This window comes from Myotis daubentonii, chromosome 12, assembly GCF_963259705.1.
Source record: "Myotis daubentonii chromosome 12, mMyoDau2.1, whole genome shotgun sequence".
NCBI lineage: Eukaryota > Metazoa > Chordata > Mammalia > Chiroptera > Vespertilionidae > Myotis > Myotis daubentonii.
In genome coordinates, this window is record NC_081851.1 from 38,105,095 (window position 1) to 38,130,748 (window position 25,654).

The 25,654-nt window shown below is 39.6% G+C and overlaps 1 protein-coding gene across 4 annotated transcripts; it reads left to right on the forward strand.

Annotated features, from left to right (window-relative positions):
* C12H2orf42 (chromosome 12 C2orf42 homolog) lies at positions 1–25,654 on the forward strand. Of its 4 annotated transcripts, none has more exons than XM_059659528.1 (10): positions 1–88; positions 4,811–5,062; positions 5,915–6,750; positions 8,956–9,066; positions 11,447–11,551; positions 13,607–13,711; positions 17,118–17,225; positions 18,961–19,061; positions 20,478–20,640; positions 24,580–25,654. In XM_059659528.1, the coding sequence occupies exons 3-10, from the start codon at positions 5,928–5,930 to the stop codon at positions 24,786–24,788; spliced, it is 1,725 nt and encodes a 574-aa protein (XP_059515511.1). In that variant the 5' UTR covers positions 1–88; positions 4,811–5,062; positions 5,915–5,927; the 3' UTR covers positions 24,789–25,654. The 4 variants fall into 4 exon arrangements, with proteins under 4 accessions (XP_059515511.1, XP_059515514.1, XP_059515512.1 ...); XM_059659529.1 differs by lacking the exon at positions 1–88 and adding an exon at positions 2,111–3,836; XM_059659530.1 differs by lacking the exon at positions 1–88 and adding an exon at positions 4,251–4,590.

Genomic DNA, 25,654 nt, shown 5'->3' on the forward strand with positions numbered 1-25,654 from the left:
ATGCGCGGCTCTGACCAATAACGACTGCCGTTACAGCGAACAGTTTGGCCGCGTTTGTAAAAGACCGCGGCAGGCGAAGAGAGAGGAGGTGAGGGCGGTCATCAGCTGGGGGCCTTGGGGCCGCGAGGTGGGGGGTGGGGGCGCAGGGCAGGTAAGGGGGCCGCGTGGACAGAAGGCGGGGGCGGCGGTGGAACGGGTGTAGAGCTCAGAATCCCAACGGAGAGCGTGTCCAAGGAGCAGGGTGCGAGCCCGGTGTTGCTTCTGCTTGGGCCGACTTAGAACCGGAAGTGAGCCCTCGCGGGGGGAGGATGCCGGGAAACTGGCCCTGGGTGGTGCCGTAGGGGGCGGGCTGGGTCCCGGAATCCAGGAGGGAGGTACAGTCTAGGCCGCCCCTTTCCCAGACACGACTCTGCTTTTCTCCCAGGGCCTTTCTGCGGCCTTCCACGCCGCGAGGGCTCATAGAAGCCCCTCGGACCCTGAGTCGGAGTTCTGGCTTCTGGACCTGCCCCTTCCTCTCATTTGTGTTTTGTCAAGGAATCCACCAGATTCCAGAATCACGTTAGGCTATGATGGCTGGCTGTGAGACGTTCATCACAGCGTTACTGTCTCCGAGTCAGTGTCTTCCTCTCTCAAGATGAGTGCGTTGTACCTGCTTCACAGGATTATGGTGTTGATGAAAGAAACATCCACATCTGGAAGGATTTGTATGGGTTTATTGGAGCCAGTTTCCAGGAAGCAGAATCTCAACGGGTTGAGAAAATGCTCCGGAGAATGGCAGTTTCGCACTTTATTTTATTATACATGAACATCAAAGGGGAAGATGTAAGGGATACATGAAATTCATTGTTGATAGATTAGCGAGGTGGTAGAAAGCAAAACTGGGAAATCTCTGGGATTGGATAAATAGACAACCTACTACTTTTACACAGGTTTGTACGGGATAGTTAACAGTTAACATGATAATGGTAACAATGAGAGGCTCTGGGGTCTCCTGCTCCGGTGGGAGAATTATGCCCCGAGGGGTTTGTGAAAAGGAAATTGCCCTGACATTTTAAAAGTATGTTATTGGTAGATGCAAAAAAGCAAAAACAAAAAAACACACAAAAACTCACAATATGCTCAGTTAAGGTAAAGATTGACCATTTGTCAAGGAAGATACTGGCCCTAGCTGGTTTGGCTCAATGGATAGAGCATCTGCCTGGGGACTGAAGGGTCCAGGGTTTGATCCCCGTCAAGGGCACATGCCTGGGTTGTGGGTTCGATCCCCAGTAGGGGACGTGCAAGAGGCAGCTGATCAGTGATTCTCATCATTGATGTCTCTCTGTCCCTCTCCCTTCCTCTCTGAAATCAATAAAAATATATATATATATTTTTTAAAAAGTAAGATACTGGCCTAGGACATGATTACAGCCATGACTCACTTTTAGTTAGGAATTTCAAATTTCAGACCATCCTTTGTGGTTACTGTAGGTGTCTGAGTTTGTAAGGCCTGCGGCCTCCCCTGAGCCTGTCAGCTTTAGTGTGTGGCTCCTTTTTCATCCACAGTGGTGAGAAATACATGAGTAAAATGCATGGGAAGGGCTACTTGTATTTAGTAAACATTAGTAAGTTTTATGTTTTACTCACGGTGATCATTAGTTCTGTTCACTTAGTGTGCTTCACAAACATTAAATAGCATCCACCAAGAGGGATAGCTCTACAGCCAAATAGTAATTGAATGGCAACCCACCTTCTAGGGAGCATTTATGGGTTAGCTCTTCCAGCACTGCTCCCTCTACACCCGCTTGCTGAGACGCCCTTTTATAGGCAGGATTCAAAATGCAGGTTCTTTACAAGCTGTGTTCACTTGTTTGTATATGCTTTCAATATAGAATGTGCGCCCTAACCGGTTTGGCTTAGTGGATAGAGCATCAGCCTGCGGACTGAAGGGTCCCAGGTTCGATTCAGGTCAAGGGCATGTACCTTTGTTGCGGGCACATCCCCAGTGGGGGGTGTGCAGGAGGCAGCTGATCAATGTTTCTAACTCTCTATTCCCTCTCCCTTCTTCTCTGTAAAAAATCAATAAAATATTTAAAAAAAAAGAATCTGTAATAAGTGATACTAGTACATGTTTAAAATCCAAATATTAGAAAATGGTGAGATGTAACTCTCCCTTCTGTTACCGGATAGGGGGCCTGGTACTGAGCGTGTCTGCCAAGGCCAGCCAGTAGTGTGTATTCTTGACTTTGCGTAGGAAAGATTTCATAGGACGAGTCCCGGGGACAGTGAAACAAGGAAGGGCTTAGCATAGAAGAAGTAGCAGCAGGAGAGTCTAGCTTGGGCCGCCTTAGCTCACTGGGAAGTCAGAGAAAAGGGGTCTTGGAGACAGGTTCAGGGGGTTAGCCCGGGCAAGCTGAGCTGTTGCTGCCCATTGCTCCCTTGGTTGCAAAACTTGTGGGGTCCCTTAGAGTTTAGGAGATGCACACCTGCGGGGGAAGCAGAGGGGGATGGAATAGCACAGGCAAACTGATTACCTTCATCGCCTTAGCTAACACCTCCATCACATCACATAATTGCCATTTCTTTTTTTGTGATGAGGACATTTAAGATCTCAGCAACTTTCAAGTATATAATACAGTCTTATTAACTAATCACCATGATGTATATTAGATCTCCAGAACTTAATCATAACTGGAAGTTTTTACCCTTTGACCGATATTTCTCAATTTTTCCCACTCAGCCCCTGGAAACCACCATTCCATTCTCTCTTTCTATGAGTTCGGCATTTTTAGATTTTATATAGAAGTGATATACAGTATTTATCCTTCTCTGTCCACATTGTCTTAATTTGCTTTGTAGTAAGTTTTGAAATCAGGAAGTGTGAGTCCTACTTTATTCTTTCTCAAGATTATTCTGGCTCTTCCAGATCCCTTGTATTTTCATATGAATTTTAGGATCATCTTGTTAATTTCTGGGGGCAAGTGGGAGTATATGTGATTTTGACAGGGATTATATGGTATCTGTAGATCGCTTTGGGGAGTAGTGTCATCTTAACAATATTAAGTCTTCTGGTCCATGAACATGGGATGTCTTTCCATTTTTTTTAGGTCTTTAATTTCCTTCAACGGTGTTTTGTAGTTTTTAGTGTACAAGTCTCGCACTGCTTTTGTTGCTCATTTTGTTTTCATCTTTGGACTTTGTTTATAGTAATTTTTGACATGCAGAAAATTTTCATTTTTATGTAATCAAGTATCAGTTTTAGTTTTAAAATGGATAAAATATTTGGGGTTTTCTTAGATAAAGTATTTGAATAGATTTCCCCCCAATGAGATAGACACATGGTTAAATGAGCATGTGAAACATTAGTGAGATGCCACTTCAACATACTATAATCAAATGGCTATGAGAAGACAGTAACATGTATTGATTGGCCAGGAAGTGGAGAAACAGGAACTCTAATATGTTGCCTGTGTGAATGTAAAATGATAAGCCAGTTTGGCAGTTTCTTACAACATTTGACAGAAACTTATCATATGATCCAGCAATTCCACTTCTAGGTATCTACCCAAGAGAAATGAAGTCATTTGTCTTCACAAAGACTTGCATGTTTATTTTCTCAGCAGCAGTGTTCATAATTGTAAAAAATTGGAAACAATCCAAATATCTATCAGCTGGTGAATGGATAAACAAAATGATATATCTATACCATGGACTACTATTCAGCAATATAAAGGAATGAAGTATGGATGCATGCTACAATGTGGTGGAATCTTGAAAACATTATATTTAGTGAAAGAAGCCAGACTTTTAAAAGCCACATATTCTATGATTCCTTCTAAATGAAATGTTCAAAAAAGGTAAATCTATAGAGACAGCAGATTAGTGATTTCCTGGGGGTGGGAATCATTACTGCAAACAGCACAAGGGATCTTTTTGGGGAGTGTTCTAAGACTGGATTGTAGTGAAGGGTGTCCAATCTATAAATTTCATAAATATCATTGAATTCTACACTTAAATGGGTGAACTTTATGGTATCTAAAATATACCTCAATAAAGAGGTGTTTTTGCCCTAGCTGGTTTGGCTTAGTGAATAGAGATTCAGACTAAAGGGTTCTGGCTTCGATTCCAGTCAAGGGCACGTGCCCTGGTTGTGGGCTTGATCCCCAGTGTCAGGCTGGCCCTGGGCAGCTGGGGACCTGAGGAGACTGGGCACTGCCATCTTGTGGCTGTGGGCGCCACCATCTTTGAGGGAGTGACAGTCAATTGGCATATTCCCGCCTTGTTGGCTGTGGGCGCTGCCATCTTTGAGGGCAGGGCCATCAATTAGGATATTCCCTCCTTATTAGCTGTGGGTGCCGCCATCATTGCAATGGTGTGAGGGTCAATTAGCATATTCCCTCTTTATTAGATAGGATACCAATGCCATAACTACTATCCAATTCAAATTAAAATTCTCATTGGTAAATGCATATAGTGATTATTTAGATTAAAAGCTATTTCCTTTCTTATTTGTGCCAAAAGAAAGTGATGAAAATTTGTAGAAAACCTTCTACCTGATACAGTTGATCTGTTTATTTACTGACTTTCCAAAGACCTTTGTTCCTGGGATGTGTAAGTTCTTAATTAGATTTGGTCTAGGTGTTCTTGACAACTCCCTGTGTAGTGCCATTCACGCTCTTTTCTTGCAATTGGAAGTACAAAGCAATAATTTCTATAACAATTTCTGTCAAATATTTTTCAAATATTTGTGAAAGACTTAGATTCCCATTCTGAAGGAAAGAATCATTCTGTCTTTGCATAACTTTAGTATTTTTTCTTGTTTTATTTATAGACTGCCAAGATCTCCACATAAGGCAGAGGGAATCTTCTTTGTGAAACACTGGGCAGGAGGATGCCGAATGTCTGCATTGTTATACTGTGGAGTTCAAACTTCAGAAGACTTTGGGCTAAGCAGTAACATTTACTCTGTAAATGATTATGTCTTCGCTTGTCCTCTATGACTATCACAAACTAATGAAACACCGTTTTAGGTCTTATGAATTTAGGTCACACTGTTTTCCGGATGCTCTGGCAGCTGAAACAGGTAAGATTGGACAGGGTGTTGTGTGGAACAGTGGAAGGGAAAGAACTAACCTTTTCCATTCTCCAGTCCTTGCTTAAGTTAAATATCTGTGCATGTACAGATTAGGTTAACTAATCTAGGTTGTTTTATAAAACAGGATTGAACCTAAAGAAATGCTTTAATTATTACATTTGGTTTTTAAAACTATATAGAGATCTCCACTTTTATTTCGTTTGAGGGTTTATTTATTTTAAATATATTTTTATTTCAGAGAGGAGTGAAGAGGGAGAGAGAGATAGAAACATCAATGATGAGAGAGAATCATTGATTGGCTGCCTCCTGCATGCCCCCTACTGGAATCAAATCTGCAACCCACCCATGTGCCCTGGACTGGAATCGAACCCAGAACCTTTCAGTCCATAGGCCAATGCTCTATCCACTCAGCCAAACCGGCTAGGGCTGTTTGAGGGTTTAAATTGATGTTGTGTTTGAGGGTACAATTTGAAAATAGAGGATAACTTCTTTTTTTGGTAAGAGAACATTTACTTGGTAAATCACAGAGGTAGAAGAAGTAATTCCTAGAAGAAATGTGCTTAGGAAGCAAGTTGTAGAGGTAAAGGATGAAGTAAAGGATGGGCCCTTGGAGCTTGGGAGTGAGGAAGCTAATGGTAACCTGTCTGGGGCAGGGAGGAAGTGGGGGAAAGGAAAGGGGGCGGGGAGAGGGAAAGAAAAAGGCCCTGGTGTATTCCAAGGAAGGAGAGCACCTGGATAGCTTCTTTATGTTTCACTTTCTGTATTAAATATCATAAGTGATTTTAACTCTGTGTGTGTGTGTGTGTATACTCATGCTGATGGGCTTATTGCTTTTTCTAGGGGCCTATGAAAAATGGAACCAAACTCTCTGAGGACTAAAGTCCCAGCTTTCTTATCTGATTTGGGGAAGGCCACATTGAGGGGAATAAGAAAGTGTCCCCGATGCGGCACATACAATGGAACCCGGGGACTGAGCTGTAAAAACAAGACATGTGGAACCATATTCCGCTATGGTGCACGGAAGCAGCCGAGTGTTGAAGCTGTCAAAATCATAACAGGCTCTGACCTGCAGGTCTACTCAGTGCGGCAAAGAGACCGGGGCCCCGACTACAGATGCTTTGTAGAGCTAGGTGTTTCAGAGACGACAATCCAAACGGTAGATGGGACGATCATCACTCAGCTGAGCTCTGGACGATGTTATGTCCCCTCCTGCCTGAAAGCTGCCACCCAGGGTGTTGTGGAAAACCAGTGTCAGCACATCAAGTTGGCAATAAACTGTCAGGCAGAGGCCACCCCTCTGACTCTAAAGAGCTCTGTCCTGAATGCAATGCAGGCCTCCTCAGAAACCAAGCAAACCATCTGGCAGTTGGCCACAGAGCCCACGGGTCCGCTCGTACAGAGAATTACTAAAAACATTTTGGTGGTGAAATGCAAGGCGAGCCAGAAGCATAGTTTGGGGTACTTGCATACGTCCTTTGTGCAGAAAATCAGTGCCAAAAGCTTGCCTGAACGCCGTTTCTTCTGTTCCTGCCAGACTCTGAAGTCGCATAAGTCGAATGCCTCCAAGGATGAGGCAGCACAGAGATGCATTCATTTCTTTGCTTGCATCTGTGCCTTTGCCAGTGATGAGACATTGGCTCAGGAATTCTCAGACTTCCTAAATTTTGATTCCAGCGGTAGGTGGTATGGTGACACACTCTGTTTTTCTAAAATGACAATGAAAGTGTTCCACTAATGGCATTTGGAGATTGTCTTAGCGACCTTCAGAAGCAGTTGCTAGATAATTCAAATGAAAAGTATTCCTTCTTTTAATCCCAGTCATCACTTGCATAAAGGTTGTTTGGTTGAAATTAATGATCAAGGGACTTGAACATTTTCATTGAGACAATGAATCTAGTAAAATCAGCTTTGCTTTGATTTTTTTTACTCTTCCACAGATACCCTATTTAATAAAAACATAGAACAAAAAATTCCCTTTTATTTTGGCTTGTTTGCTTTTTTAATGTCTTTGAAGATGGAGAAAACAGGTACCTGGTTCAAAAGAAAACCTTTAAAGTTTCTAAATCAAGTCTTTTGTTGTTAACATATTTTTATTGATTTTTTTTTAAAATATATTTTATTGATTTTTTACAGAGTGGAAGGAAGAGAGTTAGAGAGCCAGAAACATCAACGAGAGAGAAACATCGACCAGCTGCCCCCCGCACATCTCCCACTGGGGATGTGCCCGCAACCAAGGCACATGCCCTTGACCGGAATCGAACCTGGGACCCTTCAGTCCGCAGGTCGACGCTCTATCCACTGAGCCAAACCGGTTCCGGCGATTATTTTTTTTAAGAGAGAGAGAAAGTGAGAGAGAGAAACATTATGTGAGAGAGATACTTCTATTGGTTGCCTCCTATGCTCCCTGACCAGGGATCAAACCAGCTACCTTCCTGTGCATGGGACGACGCTCCAACCAACTGAACCACCCAGGCCAGGGCTCTCTTCTTTTTTTTTTAAAATATATTTTATTGATTTTTTTACAGAGAGGAAGGGAGAGGGATAGAGAGTTAGAAACATCGATGAGAAAGAAACATCAATCAGCTGCCTCTTGCACACCCCCAACTGGGGATGTGCCCGCAACCAAGGTACATGCCCTTGACTGGAATCGAACCTGGGACCCTTCAGTCCACAGGCAGACACTCTATCCATTGAGCCAAACTGGTTAGGGCTCTTTTCATTTCTTAATAATCTGTAGTTGGTAGCAGCTCCCAACTTTTTAGGTTTGTATTTCTCTGTAAAGCCTCCAATCAAGTTAATGTTCTATGAACAAAATCATGTTTTGGGCTGCCCTTTAAAAGAACTTGTTTTTTATTGCAGGTCCACAATCTGTTTTTTAAATATATCGGAGTGACATTGGTTAATAACATTGTATAAGTTTCAAATATACAATTTTATAATACATCATCTGTATTTTGCATTGTGTGCTTACCACCCTTAGAGTTGTCTCCCAAATATAGGGTGTTCACCCAAAATGTATACACCTTTAATGGCTGTTAGCTCAATTGATGTTTATTTCTTTTCAGATTTAACCTATTGGAATTAATAATTATTCAAAGTGTATACATTTTTTGGGACACCCTGTATTTGACTCCATTTACCCTCTTCATCCTCCTCTTACCCCTTTACCTTCTGTTAACCTTCAAACTGTTGTCTGTGTCTATGAATTTGTTTTTGTTTGTTGCTTTTTGTTTTATATGCCACAGATGAGTGAAATCATATGCTTTTTGTCCTTTTCCATCTTACTTATTTTGTTAACACAATATTCTCAAGATCCGTCCATGTTGTTGCAAATGTCAGTACTTTAATCGTTCTTATGGCTGAGTAGTATTCCATTGTACATATGTACTGTATCATCTTTATCCAATCATCCATTGGACACTTATGTTGTTTCATGTCTTGGCTACCATGAATAATGCTGCAATGAACATATGGGTACATATATCTTTATGAATAACTGTTTTTAAATTATTTGGGTAGGTACCCAGAAGAAGGCTTGCTGGGTCAGATGGCATCTCTATTAATTTCTTGAGGAGTCTATATACTGTTTTCCACTGTGACTGTGTCAGTTTTCATTCTCACCAGCAGTGTATGAGGGTTCCTTTTTCTCCACATGCTCTCCAATACTTGTTATTTCTTGTCTTATTGATAACAGCCATTCCAACAGGTGTGAGGTGACATGTCATTATCATTTTGATTTGCACTTCCAAGGAACTTTTTTAATGTAGGCAAGCACTCCATTGTTTGGGGATTTGGATTTTTATAAGTTAATTTTTCTCTAAGTAGAGACCCATACTTCCTCCTGGGTAGTATTAATAATTCAGAAATATGTTATATTTTAGGTCTTAAAGAGATTATTGTGCCCCAGTTGGACTGCCATTCAGAATCAACAGTATCAGCTTGTGAGTCTACTCCATCGAAGGCAAAGAAGAGGAAAAAGGATGAAGTATCTGGTAAGAAGCTATTTGGTTTGTTTATAGGATGGTTTTATCTTTAGAGATTGTTTTATGTGTTTCACTGGATTTCAGTAATGATAAGAATCAGTTTTTATGTGTTTCTTTTCCTGAAAAAATTATACCGTCCAGTGATAATTCTTTGTCCAGTCAAGCTAAGAGTTGGTTTTACTGATTAAATAAAAGATCAAACCAAACTCAGCTCTTATTATTGAATATGTTTGTTCATCCCTTAAACATTCAGACTAGTCTTAAACCTTAAACTGCCTTTGGACAGTGTTATAAGGTTTTCATTCATAGAATGTTTTTAAAAACTTGTGACAATAATTCATCTTTTCTACATTAACATAGGAATATAGTTCGTTACTTGCAAATAACAAGTAATAATACCACTGTCAGTTAAGGACCCTTACAAATCAATATGAAACTGCTGAAGTACCCTAGTAGATAAGTGTCAAAAGACATAGACTTTATTTTTTATTTTATTTTTTTATATATTTTATTGATCTTTTACAGAGAGGAAGGGAGAGAGATAGAGAGTTAGAAACATCGATCAGCTGCCTCCTGCACACCTCCACTGGGGATGTGCCCGCAACCAAGGTACATGCCCTTGACTGGAATCGAACCTGGGACCCTTCAGTCCGCAGGCCGATGCTCTATCCACTGAGCCAAACCGGCTACGGCTAGACTTTAAATAAAGAGAAAAATTTACCTGGTCCACAAATGTGGACATAACTCCAAATGTGAACAGAAATGCAAAAATTTTAGAAATACAAAAGTTAAAATAAGATAATTTTTGCTACCAAATTTACAAAGATTTTTAGAATTATGAGACCACAGGTAAAAGAGGTGAAGTTCAGGCTCTCTGGCATGGCTAGTGCAGTGTAAATTGCCATGATTATCTGTTAAGAACCTGAAAAATACTACTACTCATAGGGATAATTGCTAAAGGTGGGTCAGGTGATTATGCACAGGAGTTTTAGTGCTGGGAAGTTGGAGAAAGGTAGAGAAACAAAGTGACATGATCACTTTCATGCTGTAAGGTAATTCTGGCAGCAGTGTGTAGCAGAGATTGTTATTAAATATTTACTTATTGGTCTTTCCCAGGAAATCTTGAAATTCAAACAGTAAAGTTCTTTCCCTTTGATGCAGTAGCCCACTTCTAAATAATCATTTTTTAAGGAAATAATCCTTGGTACAGGAAAAGCATTTTATCCAGAAATGTTCATTTTATCGTTATCTATATATATAAAAGCCTAAGTGACCGTTAGGAACGGGTGACCGCTGGTTGCTATGACACTCACTGACCACCAGGGGGCAGACGCTCAACTCAGGAGCTGCCCCCTGGTGGTCAGTGTGCTCCCACAGCCAACCTCCCGCGTCTGGCTAAACTCCTGTGGTCCCTCCCCTCCGGCTGGCCTTGTCGAGACTGGGCGAGACGGCCCCAATCGGCCCGATTGCTGGCCAGGCCGAGGGACCCCACCCATACAGGCCTCTAGTTTATAATATTAAAAAATTAGAAACAATTAAGCCCACCACTGGGGATAGTTAAACTAACCATGATAAAACCACTTGCTAGAATATCAGGCAACCACTAAAAATGATTACATAGAATTTGGAGACATTTTTAGGTCACTCAGGTAGCCAGACAAAGTACGGAATGCTCAAACTTGACTTTCAGATAAACAATGAAAAAGTTTTTAATATAATTATCTCCCATGCAAAATTGGGGCATACTTATGTTAAAAATTCATTTATTTGAAAAAAAAAATTTTTTTAATATATTTTATTGATTTTTTTTTTTTACAGAGAGGAAGGGAGAGAGAGAGTTAGAAACATCTATGAGAGAGAAACATCAATCAGCTGGCTCATGCACACTCCCTACTGGGGATGTGCCCACAACCAAGGTACATGCCCTTGACCGGAATCGAACCTGGGACCCTTGAGTCTGCAGGCCGACGCTCTATCCACTGAGCCAAACCGGTTAGGGCTATTTGAAATTTTATTTATTTATTTTTTGGCTAAATCTAGCAGTCCTGGTAAAATCACAGCTACTTAAAATCACAAAAACCAGCAAAATAATCTATTCATAGGGGGGAAAAAGGAAGATAGTTCACCAGAAAATCAATAGTAATTATCTAAGAGGTAGAAACAATGGGTGAAATTTTTTTTTCTCTTTCACTTCTGGTTTTCCCCACTTTCCTAGATTTTCAGAAATTTAAAATATTATATATAAAGGCTAATCCTAAGTTAGAAATTATCAAAGCTAACTTAGAAATTATCGAAGACTTTTTATGTTTTACACTCTTTAGAAATGAATATAGAATCTATTTATATTCTATAGGCATGTTATTAAACACTGTAATGATTTATGGTTTAGGTGCACAGACGAACAGTTCACTGTTGCCTCAGGATGCACTGAGCAGTAATCTAAGGAAAAGTGGCCTGAAAAAGCCTGTGGTTGCTTCTTCATTAAAAAGGCAGGGTAAGTTTCCCTGTCCCAGAATAAGCTAAAAAGGTGGGAAAGCATCCGAAAGAAGGTAAAAGCAATAAATCCAAAGAAACATTTCATGGTGTCCCCAAAGGAATGTTAAGATAAACACTAGTAGGCACTAAGACTGAAGTCTGTCCTGTCCCACGGGTCTCAAATCTTGCTCAAAACCAAACTGTAGTCCAGCCAGTGCTGCTCAATGGTTAAGCATTGAACTGTGAACCAAGATACAGATTGATTGTTGGTCAGGGCACATGCCTGGGTTGGGGGCTTCATCCCTAATAAGGGTCGTGCAGGAGGCAGCCAGTCATTGATTCTTTCTCATCATTGATGTTTCTGTCTCTCTCTCCCTCTCTGAAATCAATAAAAATAAATGAAAAAACAACAACAAATTGTATTGTTTAAGTAACAAATCCAACAAAAATTATTGACATGTTTTGGTAGAGGTATTTTGTAAGATTTTTCCCTCTTGCTTATTAGCCACATACACTTAGTATGGAGATTTAAAGTAGTTGTTGTTGGTTTTTTTTTTAAATGTTTTTATCAATTTCAGAGAGGAAGGGAGAGGGAGAGAGAGATAGAAACATCAATAATAAGAGAGAATCATTGATCGGCTGCCTCCTGCACGCCTCCTACTGGGGACTGAGCCCTCAACCTAGGCATTTGCCCCTGACCGGAATCAAACCTGGGGCCCTTCAGTCAGCAGGCTGATGCTCTATCCACTGAGCCAAACCAGCTAGGGCAGCCAAAGTTGAAGAAGAAACATGTTTATAGTTATTCAGTGATAAATATTTATTGAAAAAAAACCAATATAGTCTGTTCTCTACAGTTAGTGAAGTTTGAAAACATACCTAAAAACAATAGCATAGCTATTGTTCTGAATTTATGAAGACAAAATAACTAAATTTGAACATAACACATATTTATATATACACATATATATCTTTTCTAATGAGAATAATTAAGCTCAGCTATTTGGGGAATCAACCATTTATAAACTTCTACTTATACATTTTATAAAAATAGTTTAGTTCAATTTTGGTAGTATTTTTTGAATACTTGCTAAGATATTGTTGGCCATGTAATATGACTGGGTGATTAAAAACTAGATATCATCCCTGCCCTCATACTCTGATTTTGAAGACCAATACATAAAGATAATATAAGACCAATAATTAAGAACTTACACATCCCAGGAACAAATGTCTTTGGAAGGTCAGTAAATAAACAGATCAACTGTATGAGGTAAAAGGTTTTCTACAAATTTTCATCACTTCCTTTTGGCACAAAGAAGAAAGGAAATAGTTTTTTTTTTTTTATTTTTTAAATATATTTTTATTGATTTTTCACAGAGAGGAAGGGAGAGAGATAGAGAGTTAGAAACATCGATGAGAGAGAAACATCGATCAGCTGCCTCCTGCACATCTCCCACTGGGGATATGCCCGCAACCCAGGTACATGCCCTTGACCGGAATCGAACCTGGGACCCTTCAGTCCGCAGGCCGACGCTCTATCCACTGAGCCAAACCGGTTTCGGCAAGAAAGGAAATAGTTTTTATCTAAATTATCACTATATGCATTTACCAATGAGAATTTTAATTTCAAATGGATAGTAGTTATGGCATTGATATATCTCTATAAAAGAAGCTATACTTTAGAAATGTGAAGACATTTCAGGAGAAGAAATAGAATAGAATAGAATATTTCTGTGCGTATGGACATGTTAATCAGAAAAAGGACTAATTTATAGATCTCTAAAAGCCATTATACAAGGCCATTCTTCACTTTGCAGTTTAGTGTTGAAAGGCTGCAAACTTTCTGTGGTTACTAATCTTGAACCTATTAGTATCTCAGAGCTTTTCATTTCTTTTTCCCTAAATGGATTCTTTGAAAAGAAAAACCTAGAATCTTCTATTTTAATTTCTTTGAATTTCAGCTTCTTGTTCTTTTTTTATCTGTGCAAACACTTTAACTTTTTCAAACTTCAATTAACTGTTTCTTTTGTAAGAAAAAATAAGTTACTAAGACATTGTTTTTTGTTTTTACTAGCCTGCAGTCAGCTGTTAGATGAGGCACAGGTGACCTTATCCTTCCAAGACTGGCTGGCCAGTGTCACAGAACGCATCCATCAAACCATGCACTATCAATTTGATGGTAAGTATTGGTCACCCAGCTGGGGCTGTTGCTGAAAGTAGGATAAATTAAAGTAATTGTGCTAGAGTTCTCTGTTGTCTTTTTGTTTGTTTTGTTTTTTAAATATTTTTATTGATTTTAGAGAGAGGAAGGGAGAAGATATAGATAGAAAAATCAGTGATGAGAGAGAATCATTGATCAGCTGCCCCCTGCATGCCCCCTACTGGGGATCAAGCCTGCAAACCAGGCATGTGCCCTTAACTGGAATCGAACCTGGGACCCTTCAGTCCGCAGGCTAATGCTCTATCCATTGAGCCAAACCAACTAGGGCTGTTTTTTGTTTTTTTTTTAAATATATTTTATTGATTTTTTACAGAGAGGAAGGGAGAGGGACAGAGAGTTAGAAACATCAATGAGAGAGAAACATCGATCAGCTGCCTCCTGCACATCTCCTACTGGTGATATGCCCGCAACCCAGGTACATGCCCCTGACCGGAATCGAACCTGGGACCTTTCAGTCTGCAGGCCGACGCTCCATCCACTGAGCCAAACCGGTTTCGGCTGTTTTGTTTTTTAAAATATATTTTTATTGATTTCAGAGAGGAAGGGAGAGGGAGAGAGAGATAGAAACATCAATGATGAGAGAGAATCATAGAGTGCCTCCTGCATGCCCCCTACTGGGGATCAAGCCTGCAACTGGGGCACATGCCCTAATCGGGAATCAAATCTTGACCTCATAGTTCAAGGGTCAACACTCAACCACTGAGCCACACTGGCTGGGCTAGAGTTCCCTGTGTTGTTGTTTTTTGTTTGTTTGTTTTAATATATTTTTATTGATTTCAGAGAGAAAGGGAGAGGGAGAGAGAAATGTCAATGATGAGAGAGAATCATTGATCAACTGCCTCCTGCATGCCCCTTACTTGGGATTGAGCCTGCAACCTGGGAATATGCCCTTGTCTGGAATCGAACCTGGGACCCTTCAGTCTGCAGGCCAATGCTCTAGCCACTGAGCCAAACTGGCTAGGGTGAGTTCTCTGTTCTGATAGAAAAAATAACTAGGCTTGACTCCCAAATACACTGGGCCACAAAAAGTAGAAATCTAAGTGAAAGAAGGAAATACTTACATAATTTAAATGCAGCATCAGCAAAATGAATTTAGAAATGGAAGAGGAAAACAGCAAATAATAAGTAAAGGTAGATAGCTTTGATCTTGGGGGTATGATCTTTGGTGGTGTTAGCTTGACCTTTGTTCCAAAAAGGCATCTGAACTGTCCTTAAGAGTCTTTCTGGCCCTACATGTACCTGGGTTGCGGGCACATCTCCAGTAGGAGATGTGCAGGAGGCGGCTGATCGATGTTTCTCTCTCATCGATGTTTCTAACTCTCTATCTCTCTCCCTTCCTCTCTGTAAAAAATCAATAAAATATATTTTTAAAAAAAAAGAGTCTTTCTGGCCCTAGCTGGTTTGGCTCAATGGATAAAGCATTGGCCTGTGGACTGAAGGGTCCTGGGTTCAATTCCAGTCAAGGGCACATGCCTGGGTTGTGGGCTCGATCCCCAGTAGGGGGCATGCAGGAGGCAGCTGATCAATGATTCTCTCTCATCATTGATGTTTCTTACTATCTCTCCCTCTCCCTTCCTCTCTGAAATCAATAAAAATATATTTTTTTAAAAAAGAGTCTTTCTGTAAGAGATATTCTTTAAGTTGTTTGTTTATCCACGTGGTTTTGGATGTTTTCCCTCTGCTGGGGCTAGGTAGCCCCTTGGACACAGTTTTTTAAGAAAGACTCAGAACTCTTTCAACCCCTCCTTTGAACACTCTATTGACTTTTGTCTTGTAAGCTTCTTAAAAGGTTTGTTAAGTATTTTCAAACATTTTTCCTGCCTTTAGATCATATTCAGAGAGCAAGACTGGTGTTTATTGGATAAATAGTCTCCTAATTTTGTGGTCTCTGGCATTCCGGGTCCTGAACATCTGAGAGAGGGCATGTAGTTACTCTGTTTAGACATGAATGCACATACAAGTGCCTGGAGATAGCAGGAGTAAATCAAGTTTGCCTTCTCATCTCAGCCTCATTGTTCTCATCTCTTCTTATTTCATATACCCTTTCAAGGAAAAGTTTGTGTTGTGGTGGTGGTTACAAAATTGGGGATTTGAAAAGTTATCCTTGGTGGTATTGATGACAAGGATCTGCTTTATTTTTTTATGATTTCAAGGGATCAACAGTAGGGAAGGTGACAATACTTGACACATAAAGGCCAACCAAAGCCTTATTTTTGCCATTTTATAAAGAAATCTCTTTATAAAGTGAAATTTTTAATTATTACTATCCTTCAATTCCATTTCTTCCACCTCTCTCTACACATCAGAAGGTCACTAAGTTTTTTTTTCCTTTGTTGCACTTTATATGAGTTTCTTCTTTTTTTTTTTTAACTTTTTTAAAAAAATAATTTTTATTGCTTGAAGTATTACAAAGAGTATTACATATGTCTCCTTTTCCCCCCCCTTGACATTTCCCCAGCCCCTACCCCCTAGTGTCTTGTGTCCACCGGTTTTTTTTTTTAACTTTGAAATAGTTTTATTGGCTCATAAAGCCTGTGCATGTAAAAAAATATCCCAACACTATGTAGTATTTAAATCACAATTACATTTTTTTACCAATCAAAACTACCCAGAATATACATTAAAAAAAAAAAAATTCCTACAGAACTGCCTGGCCAGTGTGGCTCAGTGGTTGAGTGTCGACCCTGAACCAAAAGGTCCCCTGTTTGATTCCTGGTCAGTGCACATGCCTGGATTGCAGGCTCAATCTCCAGTAGGGGGTGTGCAGGAGGCAGCCAATTGATGTCTCTCATCGATGGTTTTATCTCTATCCTTCTCCCTTCCTTTCTCTCTAAAATCAATAAAAACATAGTTATAAAAAAAATCCTACAGAACTGAACTCTGAAGTGACATTATGATTTAAATACTATGACAACATAGATAATTCCTTATAACATTAATTCATTAACCAAAGCTGCCAGATACTTTCATAAGCCTAGCCATTGCAGAGTGCAAATGAACACAGTTTCAACATTACACTTTTTTTTTAAGTCCTTTTTTTATATATATATATTTTATTCATTTTTTTTACATATAGGGAGAGGGATAGAGTTCGAAACATCATGAGAGAGAAACATCGATCAGCTGCCTCCTACACACTCCCCAGTGGGTATGTGCCCCCAACTAAGGTACATGCCCTTGACCGGAATCGAACCTGGGATCCTTGAGTCCACAGGCCGACGCTCTATCCACTGAGCCAAAGCGGTTAGGGCTTAACATTACACTTTTAGTTGAAGTAACTGTGCCTCCAACTAGGAGCTCTCAAATTTCTGGCATAAAAATTTGATCTATTTTAACTGAATGAGTTTCTTCTTATTTCCTAAAGGTAAACCAGAGCCACTGGTGTTCCACATTCCTCAGTCTTTTTTTGATGCCCTACAACAGAGAATATCTATTGGAAGTACAAAAAAACGGCTTCCCAACTCCACCACAGGTATGGGATTTTTTCTTCAACAATAGCCACAGATGTCTTGTCCTTAGGGAATTATGTTTGAAAAAATCGTGTGGAGTTTTCAGGATTAGGACTTCTAGCTGCATGCGGAGAGCATGAAGCCTTAGCCAGTCAGCTCTTGGAATAATGATCACACTCTTCAGTGCAACCCCATATTTATTCCAGTGCAAGTTAATGAAACAATTCAAAAAGCGGCAGACTTGGTAAAAGAACAATGAAGTGCAATAAATGTGCCCACCAAGAAGTTTGATATTTTCTAGATATGAATCAATTTCAACAAAAGCATTGCAGGCTCCGATCACTATTGGGCTGGCTTCTTGGAAGCATATTACAGTATGTATCAAAACTAAAACTTGCCCAGCCGGTGTGGCTCTATGGTTGAGCGTTGACCTATGAACCAGGTCATGGTTTGATACCCAGTCATGGCATATCCTTAGGTTGCAGGCTCAATCCCCAGTAGGGGGTGTGCAGGAGGTAGCAGATCAATGATTCTCTTATCATTGATGTTTTTTTTTCTCTCTCCCTTTCCCTTCTTCTCGGAAATAAAAAAATATATTTAAAAACACACACACACAAAAACACCTAAAACTTATTTTTTTGTGATTCCTAATTTTTGATGAAGATTTTAGAGTTATTCTTAGGCTTGGAACACTATCATTACATTATTCTGGTACTTATTTCTTGGTTTTACATAACATCTTTCTATTAGATATCTCAACATACTTATTGGGTAGCAAAAGGAAATAAGGGAGAGAAGGGAGGAAGAAAGAATTACTCAGTAATGACAGCTAGAAATCAATGCTATTTCTTCAACAAGTTGTTATTTGATGAGCCTGGCCAGTGTTATTCAGTAGTTGTGTCGACCTATGAACCAAGAGGTCGTGGTTTGATCCCTGGTCAGGGCACATGCCTGGGTTGTTAGGCTTGATCCCTAGTAGGGGGCATGCAGGAAGCAGCTAATCAATTATTTGCTCTCATCATTGATGTTTCTATCTCTCTCTTCCTCTCCCTTCCTCTCTGAAATCAGTAAAAATATAAATTTTTTAAAATTGTTACTTGATGATTTAATAGGGACTGTGGGACTGTTTGAAGTTTAATTCTGTATTTGAATAATGCAAGCTGTGAATCACTGTTTAGAGCCATGAAAATCTTTGTCTTCACGCTTGTCTTCCTGACTTTTCAAGCAAGGTTGATTCTTTCTTCCATTTTAAACTTTAGGCCTAATACATTAATTTTAACTCATCCCTTAGCTAGTTTTGCAGACTTTCAGTGGAACCCCTTTATATTCCTGCAGGTAGGGCAATGGATTGGCAATCATGTGAGCAGGCTTAGACTCCATGTAATTAAAATTTTAAGGACTGTAATTTGACCTCTGATGATATATCTAAATCTGTAAGAGGTGTAAGAAATTGTTTTATAATGGAGTTCTGTGCATGTAGCTTTACCAAACAAAAAAACAAGTTTCTACGGTAACAGAAATAAGTAGCATCTCAAAGAAGCATCAGAGACTTCATATAGCAGAAATTTTTATCACTTGGTTTGTCACATTTATGTCAAACCCTATTATATATTTGCCTCTAGAACTTCTTTTTGGAATTTGCTGAGATTCCATAAGGAAAGAATAATACTGCACTGAAATCTCTAGAAACTGGGTAACAATAGGGAAAGAGAATGTTATGTTTGGGTAGGCTAATTTTGTTCCCTTTTTACATTGAAGCTTTTGTTCGAAAAGATGCCCTGCCACTGGGAACCTTTTCCAAGTATACCTGGCATATCACTAATATCCTGCAAGTTAAACAAATCTTAGATACCCCTGAGGTAAGAGTTTATTTCTATAATAGTGGGAGGGCAGAGAGGAGAAGAGAGGGAAGCAAGTTTGGGAAGTATGTTTATACCAATTCCTTGAGTTACAGACACCAAAGAGAATTCTGTTTTTCATATTAAGAAATTATTCAATGTAACATAGAAACCCACAACAGAAACCTGTTCATGTTGACCAGTGTCACCCCAATAAATTTAATAAATAAAAGATTAAAAAAAGGGATTATTCAGAAATATTCATGGCTTTATAGTGCTGACTCTTAATTTTAATGGGTATTCCCTAGAGCTTGAAAAGGTATCTTAAATTGGAGTATTCTTTTTCTTTGCCTTTGGGATCAGAAAGCAGGAATGATTTTTCCTATATATTAAATAACTATCTATGGTGAGCCCTAAATTAACTAAAAAATCTGTAAATAATTTGAGATGATATACCATTTGTGAAATTAATGGGCCTAGCACAATTAATTGCTCCTCCCCAAATTGCAATTTAGTTCTCATTAGAGAAATTACCCTCAGTTTGTGTTCTTTTTCACAGGGGAAAGATAAGATATTTTAAAACATTTTTGTCCAGCAGACTCTGAAAATTTGAGGGTTTTCCCTTCTTACAATGGAATATTACAGAAAATTCAGGATAATGTGATTTGATGTGTTAAGAGAAGCTTAACTTCAAGACATTGTTATGTTCAGAAGAAGAATAAATTGCTTGGTAGCTGTTATGTTCAGAAGAATAAAGACCTATGTTAGGACTAAAGACATTTGAGGAACTTCCTTAAATGCAAGATATCGCAGAGGCAGCTTCTATCTTGGAATAAGTGGTGTTTAGGGAGGCAGTGTGCAACCCAAAGCAAAGTCAAGTGAGGGAAAAGAGCTAATGATCATTGAGCTTCTGTCTGTTGGGCGTTATTTACCTGTATCACCTCATTCATGTATTTTGCAGATGAGAAACAGGCTATGAGATGCTCACCCTGCTGTTTAGTGGCAAAGACAAAATTCAGTTCAAGTTCTGTCTGGCTCAGTCCCAAGGATGGTGTGAAGCACACAGGATGGTGAGGTCAGCTGTAGGTGCTATCAATAGAGTTTTTAGGAGAATGTTCTAGCAGATAAGTAGGGGAAGGGAAAAAAAACAACAAATTTAGAGCAAGTCTATGCCAGTAGTGGTCGTGTAGACATGAAGATGTTGGGGTTCAAATTAAAGTTACAGAGAAAAAGGAAAGCCAAGATATGAATGGTATAAGGAAAACAAAGGCAGATTTGTTGACAGAATTTAGTTGAAAATACAAGGGGAAGTTTTAATTAATTTGGATGTGCTTAATGAGGAACAGTGAATACATAAACAATCTATTCTCATCCAAGTATTTGTCTATTTTGAAAGTTTTTCTTTCTCACCTTTCTTGGTATTGTCTCCATGCCCAGATGCCCTTGGAAATTACCCGAAGTTTTATCCAGAACCGGGATGGGACATATGAGCTGTTTAAATGCCCTAAAGTGGAAGTAGAGAGCATAGCAGAAACCTACGGTCGTATAGAAAAACAACCAGTGCTACGACCCTTGGAACTAAAAACTTTTCTCAAAGTTGGTAAGTGATTGGTGGTTTTAATAGTGCATCTTCCTGTGAAAGTCAACTATGTGCAACACATTGTCCTAGATTTTGGATCTTGACCTGAAATAAAGAAGGCACATTTATTCATCTTGTAAAGGTAATCATGAGATAGGGATTTTGTTTCATTTGAGCCAGGGCTCTAAAAATAAAATTATAGAAGTAATAAGTATTCATTATAGAGAAATCATAGATTTTATAAAGAAAAATAACCACCTGTAATCGCACCCACCAAAAACAGCAACCTTTCCAGACTCTTTTTTATACATGAAGAGTTTCCAGACACTTTTCTGTACATGAATAGTTTCAAAAACATGGGATCATACCTCTTTTCTCTTAAAAATACAGTGTCCCCCCAAAAATGTATACACACTTGGAATAATTATTAATTCCAATCAGCTAAATCTGAAAAGAAAGAAACATAGAGCTATCAGCTGTTAAAGTGTGTATACATTTTTGGGACACCCTGTATATATGTAGGAATATAGTCACAAGAATTTGACAAAATAATTATAATGTCTAAATTTCTCCTAAAAGAATAAGTACACAATTAGGTAAATGAATGAGGCCTGCTTGATAGATAGTAATACTAAGGTAATTTAAATTATGGCTGGCATTCATTCATTCATTCTTCATTCAACAAGTCTTTTTTTTTTTTTTTTTTTTTTTTTTTTTAAATATATTTTATTGATTCTCCACAGAGAGGAAGGGAGAGGGACAGAAAGTTAGAAACATCGATGAGAGAGAAACATCGATCAGCTGCCCCCTGCACATCTCCCACCGGGGATATGCCCGCAACCCTGGTACATGCCCTTGACCGGAATCGAACCTGGGACCCTCCAGTCCGCAGGCCGCCGCTCTACCCACCGAGCCAAACCGGTTTCGGCATTCATTCAACAAGTCTTTATTGAGTGCCTACTATGAACCAGGCACTATGCTATCTTGGGGTACAGTGATGAACAAAAGTGACATAGTTTACTGTCCTGGAAAAGATGATAGTCTAATCAGTGGAAAGAGAGGTGAGTATTAGATGGCTAGAAGTATAGGCTCTGAAGTCCAAAACTGCCTGGAGTTAAAGTCAGGTCCACCTACTAGTTGTGTAACTAAGCAGAAAGACTTCATCTATCCTTACCTCAGTTTATTCATCTGTAAATAGGAATCACAGAATCTGTCTCTTAGTGAATTGCTGAGCATTAAATTAATGCATTGTAAATCACTTAAGATAATACCTGGCACAGTAGGTGCTCATTAATTGCTACTTGTTATAGTTGTTATTATTAAATTACTAGAGGCCCGATGCATGAAATTTGTGCAAGGGTAGGCCTTCCTCCCCCGGCTGCTGGCACCGGCTTCCCTCTGGTACCCAGAACCTGGGCTTCTCTCTGGCCGCCAGCAGGCACCTGGGACCCGGGCTTCACTCGCAGCCCCAGCTTCGTCCGGAAGGACGTCCAGTCTAATTAGCATATTATGCTTTTATTATTATAGATTATACAAATATGATAGTATTTGTGTAGTACTATAAAAACATTTTTTTAAATATATTTTTATTGATTTCAGAAAGAGAGGAAGAGGAAGAGAGAAAGAGAGACAGAAGCATGAGTGATGAGAGAGAATCATTGATCGGCTGTGGAGATCGAGCCCACAACCCAGGCATGTGCCCTTGACCGGAATCGAACCCGGGACCCTTCAGTCCACAGGTTGACGCTCTATCCAATGAGCCAAACCGGTTAGGGCTATAAAAATTTTTTTTTAATATATTTTATTGATTTTTTACAGAGAGGAAGGGAGAAGGACAGAGAGCCAGAAACATCAATGAGAGAGAAACATCGATCAGCTGCCTCCTGCACACCCCCCACTGGGTATGTGCCTGCAACCAAGGTACATGCCCCTGACTGGAATCGAACCTGGGACCCTTGAGTCCACAGGCTGATGCTCCATCCACTGAGCCAAACCGGTCAGGGCTATAAAAATGTTTTTATTTAATATAATACAAAAATAAATTACTTTATTAAAAATAGACAAAGTGCCCTAACCGGTTTGGCTCAGTGGATAGAGCGTTGGCCTGCGGACTCAAGGGTCCCAGGTTCAATTCCGGTCAAGGGCATGTACCTTGGTTGCGGGCACATAGCCAGTAGGGAGTGTGCAGGAGGCAGCTGATCGATGTTTCTCTCTCATCTATGTTTCTAATTCTCTCTGTAAAAAATCAATAAAATATATTTAAAAAAAAATAGACAAAGAGCTTGGCTAGTGTGGCTCAGTGGTTGAGCGTCAACCTGTGAACCAGTTTGATTCCCAGTCAGGGCACATGCCCAGTTTGTGGGCTTGATCCCCGGTGTGGGGTGTGCAGGAGGCAGCTAATCAATGATTCTTTCTCATCATTGATGTTTCTGTCTTTCTCTCGCTGTCTCTCCCTTCCTCTCTGAAATCAATAAAAATATATATTTTTAAAAATAGACAAAGAGCCCATAATTATCACTAATCGACTATATGAATTTGAGCTAGTAGAAATGTTACTTATTTAATATAAAGTCTTACATAGCTTTAAAATGAATCATGTAATTAAGTCTTTTTTAAAAATATTTTTTTATTTTCTTTTAAGGTATCAACCTTAAAGTCAGATATTTCTCCAGCAAAATGGGTTTATTTGGAAACAGCAAAGTATTGCAGTTCAGGACCTGCAAACCATGTGCAAGTCCAGAGAACAAAACGGAGGTTCTTTTATAGAGGAAAGGGGTCTGTTTAAAGGAGATTGTTATAAACAGTGAGTTCATTGGAGAAAATGGGGAATTCAAAGTGTAATGGTTATATATATATATATATATATTTTTTTTTTAATGTGTTTTATTGATTTTCTACAGAGAGGAAGGAAGAGGGTTAGAGAGTTAGAAACATCGATCAGCTCCCTCCTGCACGCCCCCCACTGGGGATGTGCCCGCAGCCAAGGTACATGCCCTTGACCAGAATTGAACCTGGGACCCTTGATTCTGCAGGCTGACGCTCTATCCACTGAGCCAAACCGGTTAGGGCTATATATATATTTTTTTAATTGATTTTCAGAGAGGAAGGGAGAGGGAGAGATAGAAACATCAGTGATGAGAGAGAATTATTGATCGGCTGCCTCCTACAGGCCCCACACGTGTTGAGCCCACCTGGATATATGCCCTGACCGGGAATCCAACTGTGACCTCCTGGTTCATAGGTTGACTCTCAACCACTGAGCTACGCTGGTTGGGCTTTTTTAAAATTTGATTTTAGAGAGAGTAAGGGAGAGAGTTGCCTCTTGTACACACCCCAACCAGGAATTGAACTCACCACCTTTTGGTGTATGGGACAATGCTCCAACTAAGCCACCCTGCCAGGACTATTTTTTACTAGTCTCCCTTTTAATCTCATCCAGCTGTCCTTTCCTCTCAGTCTGGGCTCGCCTTATGATTCTTTTGGCCCTTTTTCTTACGTCTTGGTCTTATTTTATTCAAGGATACCACACAGTTCCCTGAAATTTTCTTTTGGATACAGTAATTCCTCTTACTTTCCCTTGATTCTTGTTGTTTTCCTTGTTATTTTTTCTCATATAGCTTTTTTTAAAGCTAATTTTTCTTTTCCTTTTTTATTCCCGAACAGAGTGAGATCTGTCTAGACCAGCCGTGGGCAAACTACGGCCTGCGGGCTGGATCCGGCCCGTTTGAAATGAATAAAACTAAAAAAAAAAAAAAGACCGTACCCTTTTATGTAATGATGTTTACTTTGAGTTTATATTAGTTCACACAAACACTTCATCCATGCTTTTGTTCCGGCCCTCCAGTCCAGTTTAAGAACCCATTGTGGCCCTCGAGTCAAAAAGTTTGCCCACCCCTGGTAGACTCAAAATTTGGAATTGTACTAATCAGTGTTCCTTTCTTGGTCTTTTTTTGTCTTCAGGCAACACTTCCCCAGATCAAAAGGAGCCAACCCCTTTCATCATTGAGTGGATCCCAGATATCCTTCCCCAGTCCAAGATTGGCGAGCTGCGGATCAAGTTTGAGTATGGTCACCACCGGAATGGGCATGTGGCAGAGTACCAAGACCAGCGTCCCCCCCTGGACCAGCCCTTGGAACTGGCCCCTCTGACCACCATCACTTTCCCTTGAGGCAAAACAATGGAGTCTTTTGCTGCTGAATTTGCACGTCCCCATCCCTTGACAAGTTTAAATACCAGTTAGGTCCTTCGTGAACTGCTTTTAACTAAGATGCAATTTCTTAATACATCCAAGTGGATTCTGTTGAAGAAAAACTCTGTAAATGGCCTTTTTGGTGCTGCTGTGTATAGTCCTCATTATAGATGGGGTGGTATTTCTGGCTAATGTGTTTAAAGGAACAAAAAGAAAACTAGCTCATTTTCCTTCTTAAAGGATTCACCTTTATAGTTTGTCTCAACCTTTGAAGTAGTTAGCAACACTCCACCTTACACTAACAATGTTGAAACGTTAATAATATCCTGGTTCAGAAGAATGTTAGGGACCATTCTGGCAGAGCTCCAGTCATGCCCTTTTATTCTGTTACCAAATAAAGCACAGTGTCATTAGTTTTTCTAAATTATACCTCATGTTGGCCTGATTTTAAAATTATGAACCTTTGGAATGAATTTAGATTACAGTGAAATAGGAAAAAGATGTCCAGGTATCAAGGGAAGATTGACAAGTCAAACTAATGCTTGTATTTATTTCCTTCTTTCTTCTTGAAAAAGTGTAACAACTGGTAAAATTCATTTCCTACTTCTGAGTTCATTGACCACAGAACGGAGACATGAAAGACACAGAGGTGGAAGCCTGTTTTCAAGGAGAAAAGAGAATGAACATTTCCTATATGACTACTGTGTGCCAGGTACTTTTATTTGCATTCCTGCTGAATTACTTTTCTCATTTAGTCTTCATTATCCTTTGAGTTTTAGGTATTTACCCCTTCTTTTATAAAATTAAAGGAACAGCCTCTCTGAGGTTAAGTATCTTGCTTGAAA

Coding starts and splice junctions, on each gene's coding strand:
- C12H2orf42 (XM_059659528.1), top strand. CDS start 5,928: ATGGAACCAAACTCTCTGAGGACTAAAGTCCCAGCTTTCTTATCTGAT. Junction 6,751..8,955: donor CCTAAATTTTGATTCCAGCG/GTAGGTGGTATG, acceptor GTTATATTTTAG/GTCTTAAAGAGATTATTGTG. Junction 17,226..18,960: donor GCTTCCCAACTCCACCACAG/GTATGGGATTTT, acceptor TTTACATTGAAG/CTTTTGTTCGAAAAGATGCC.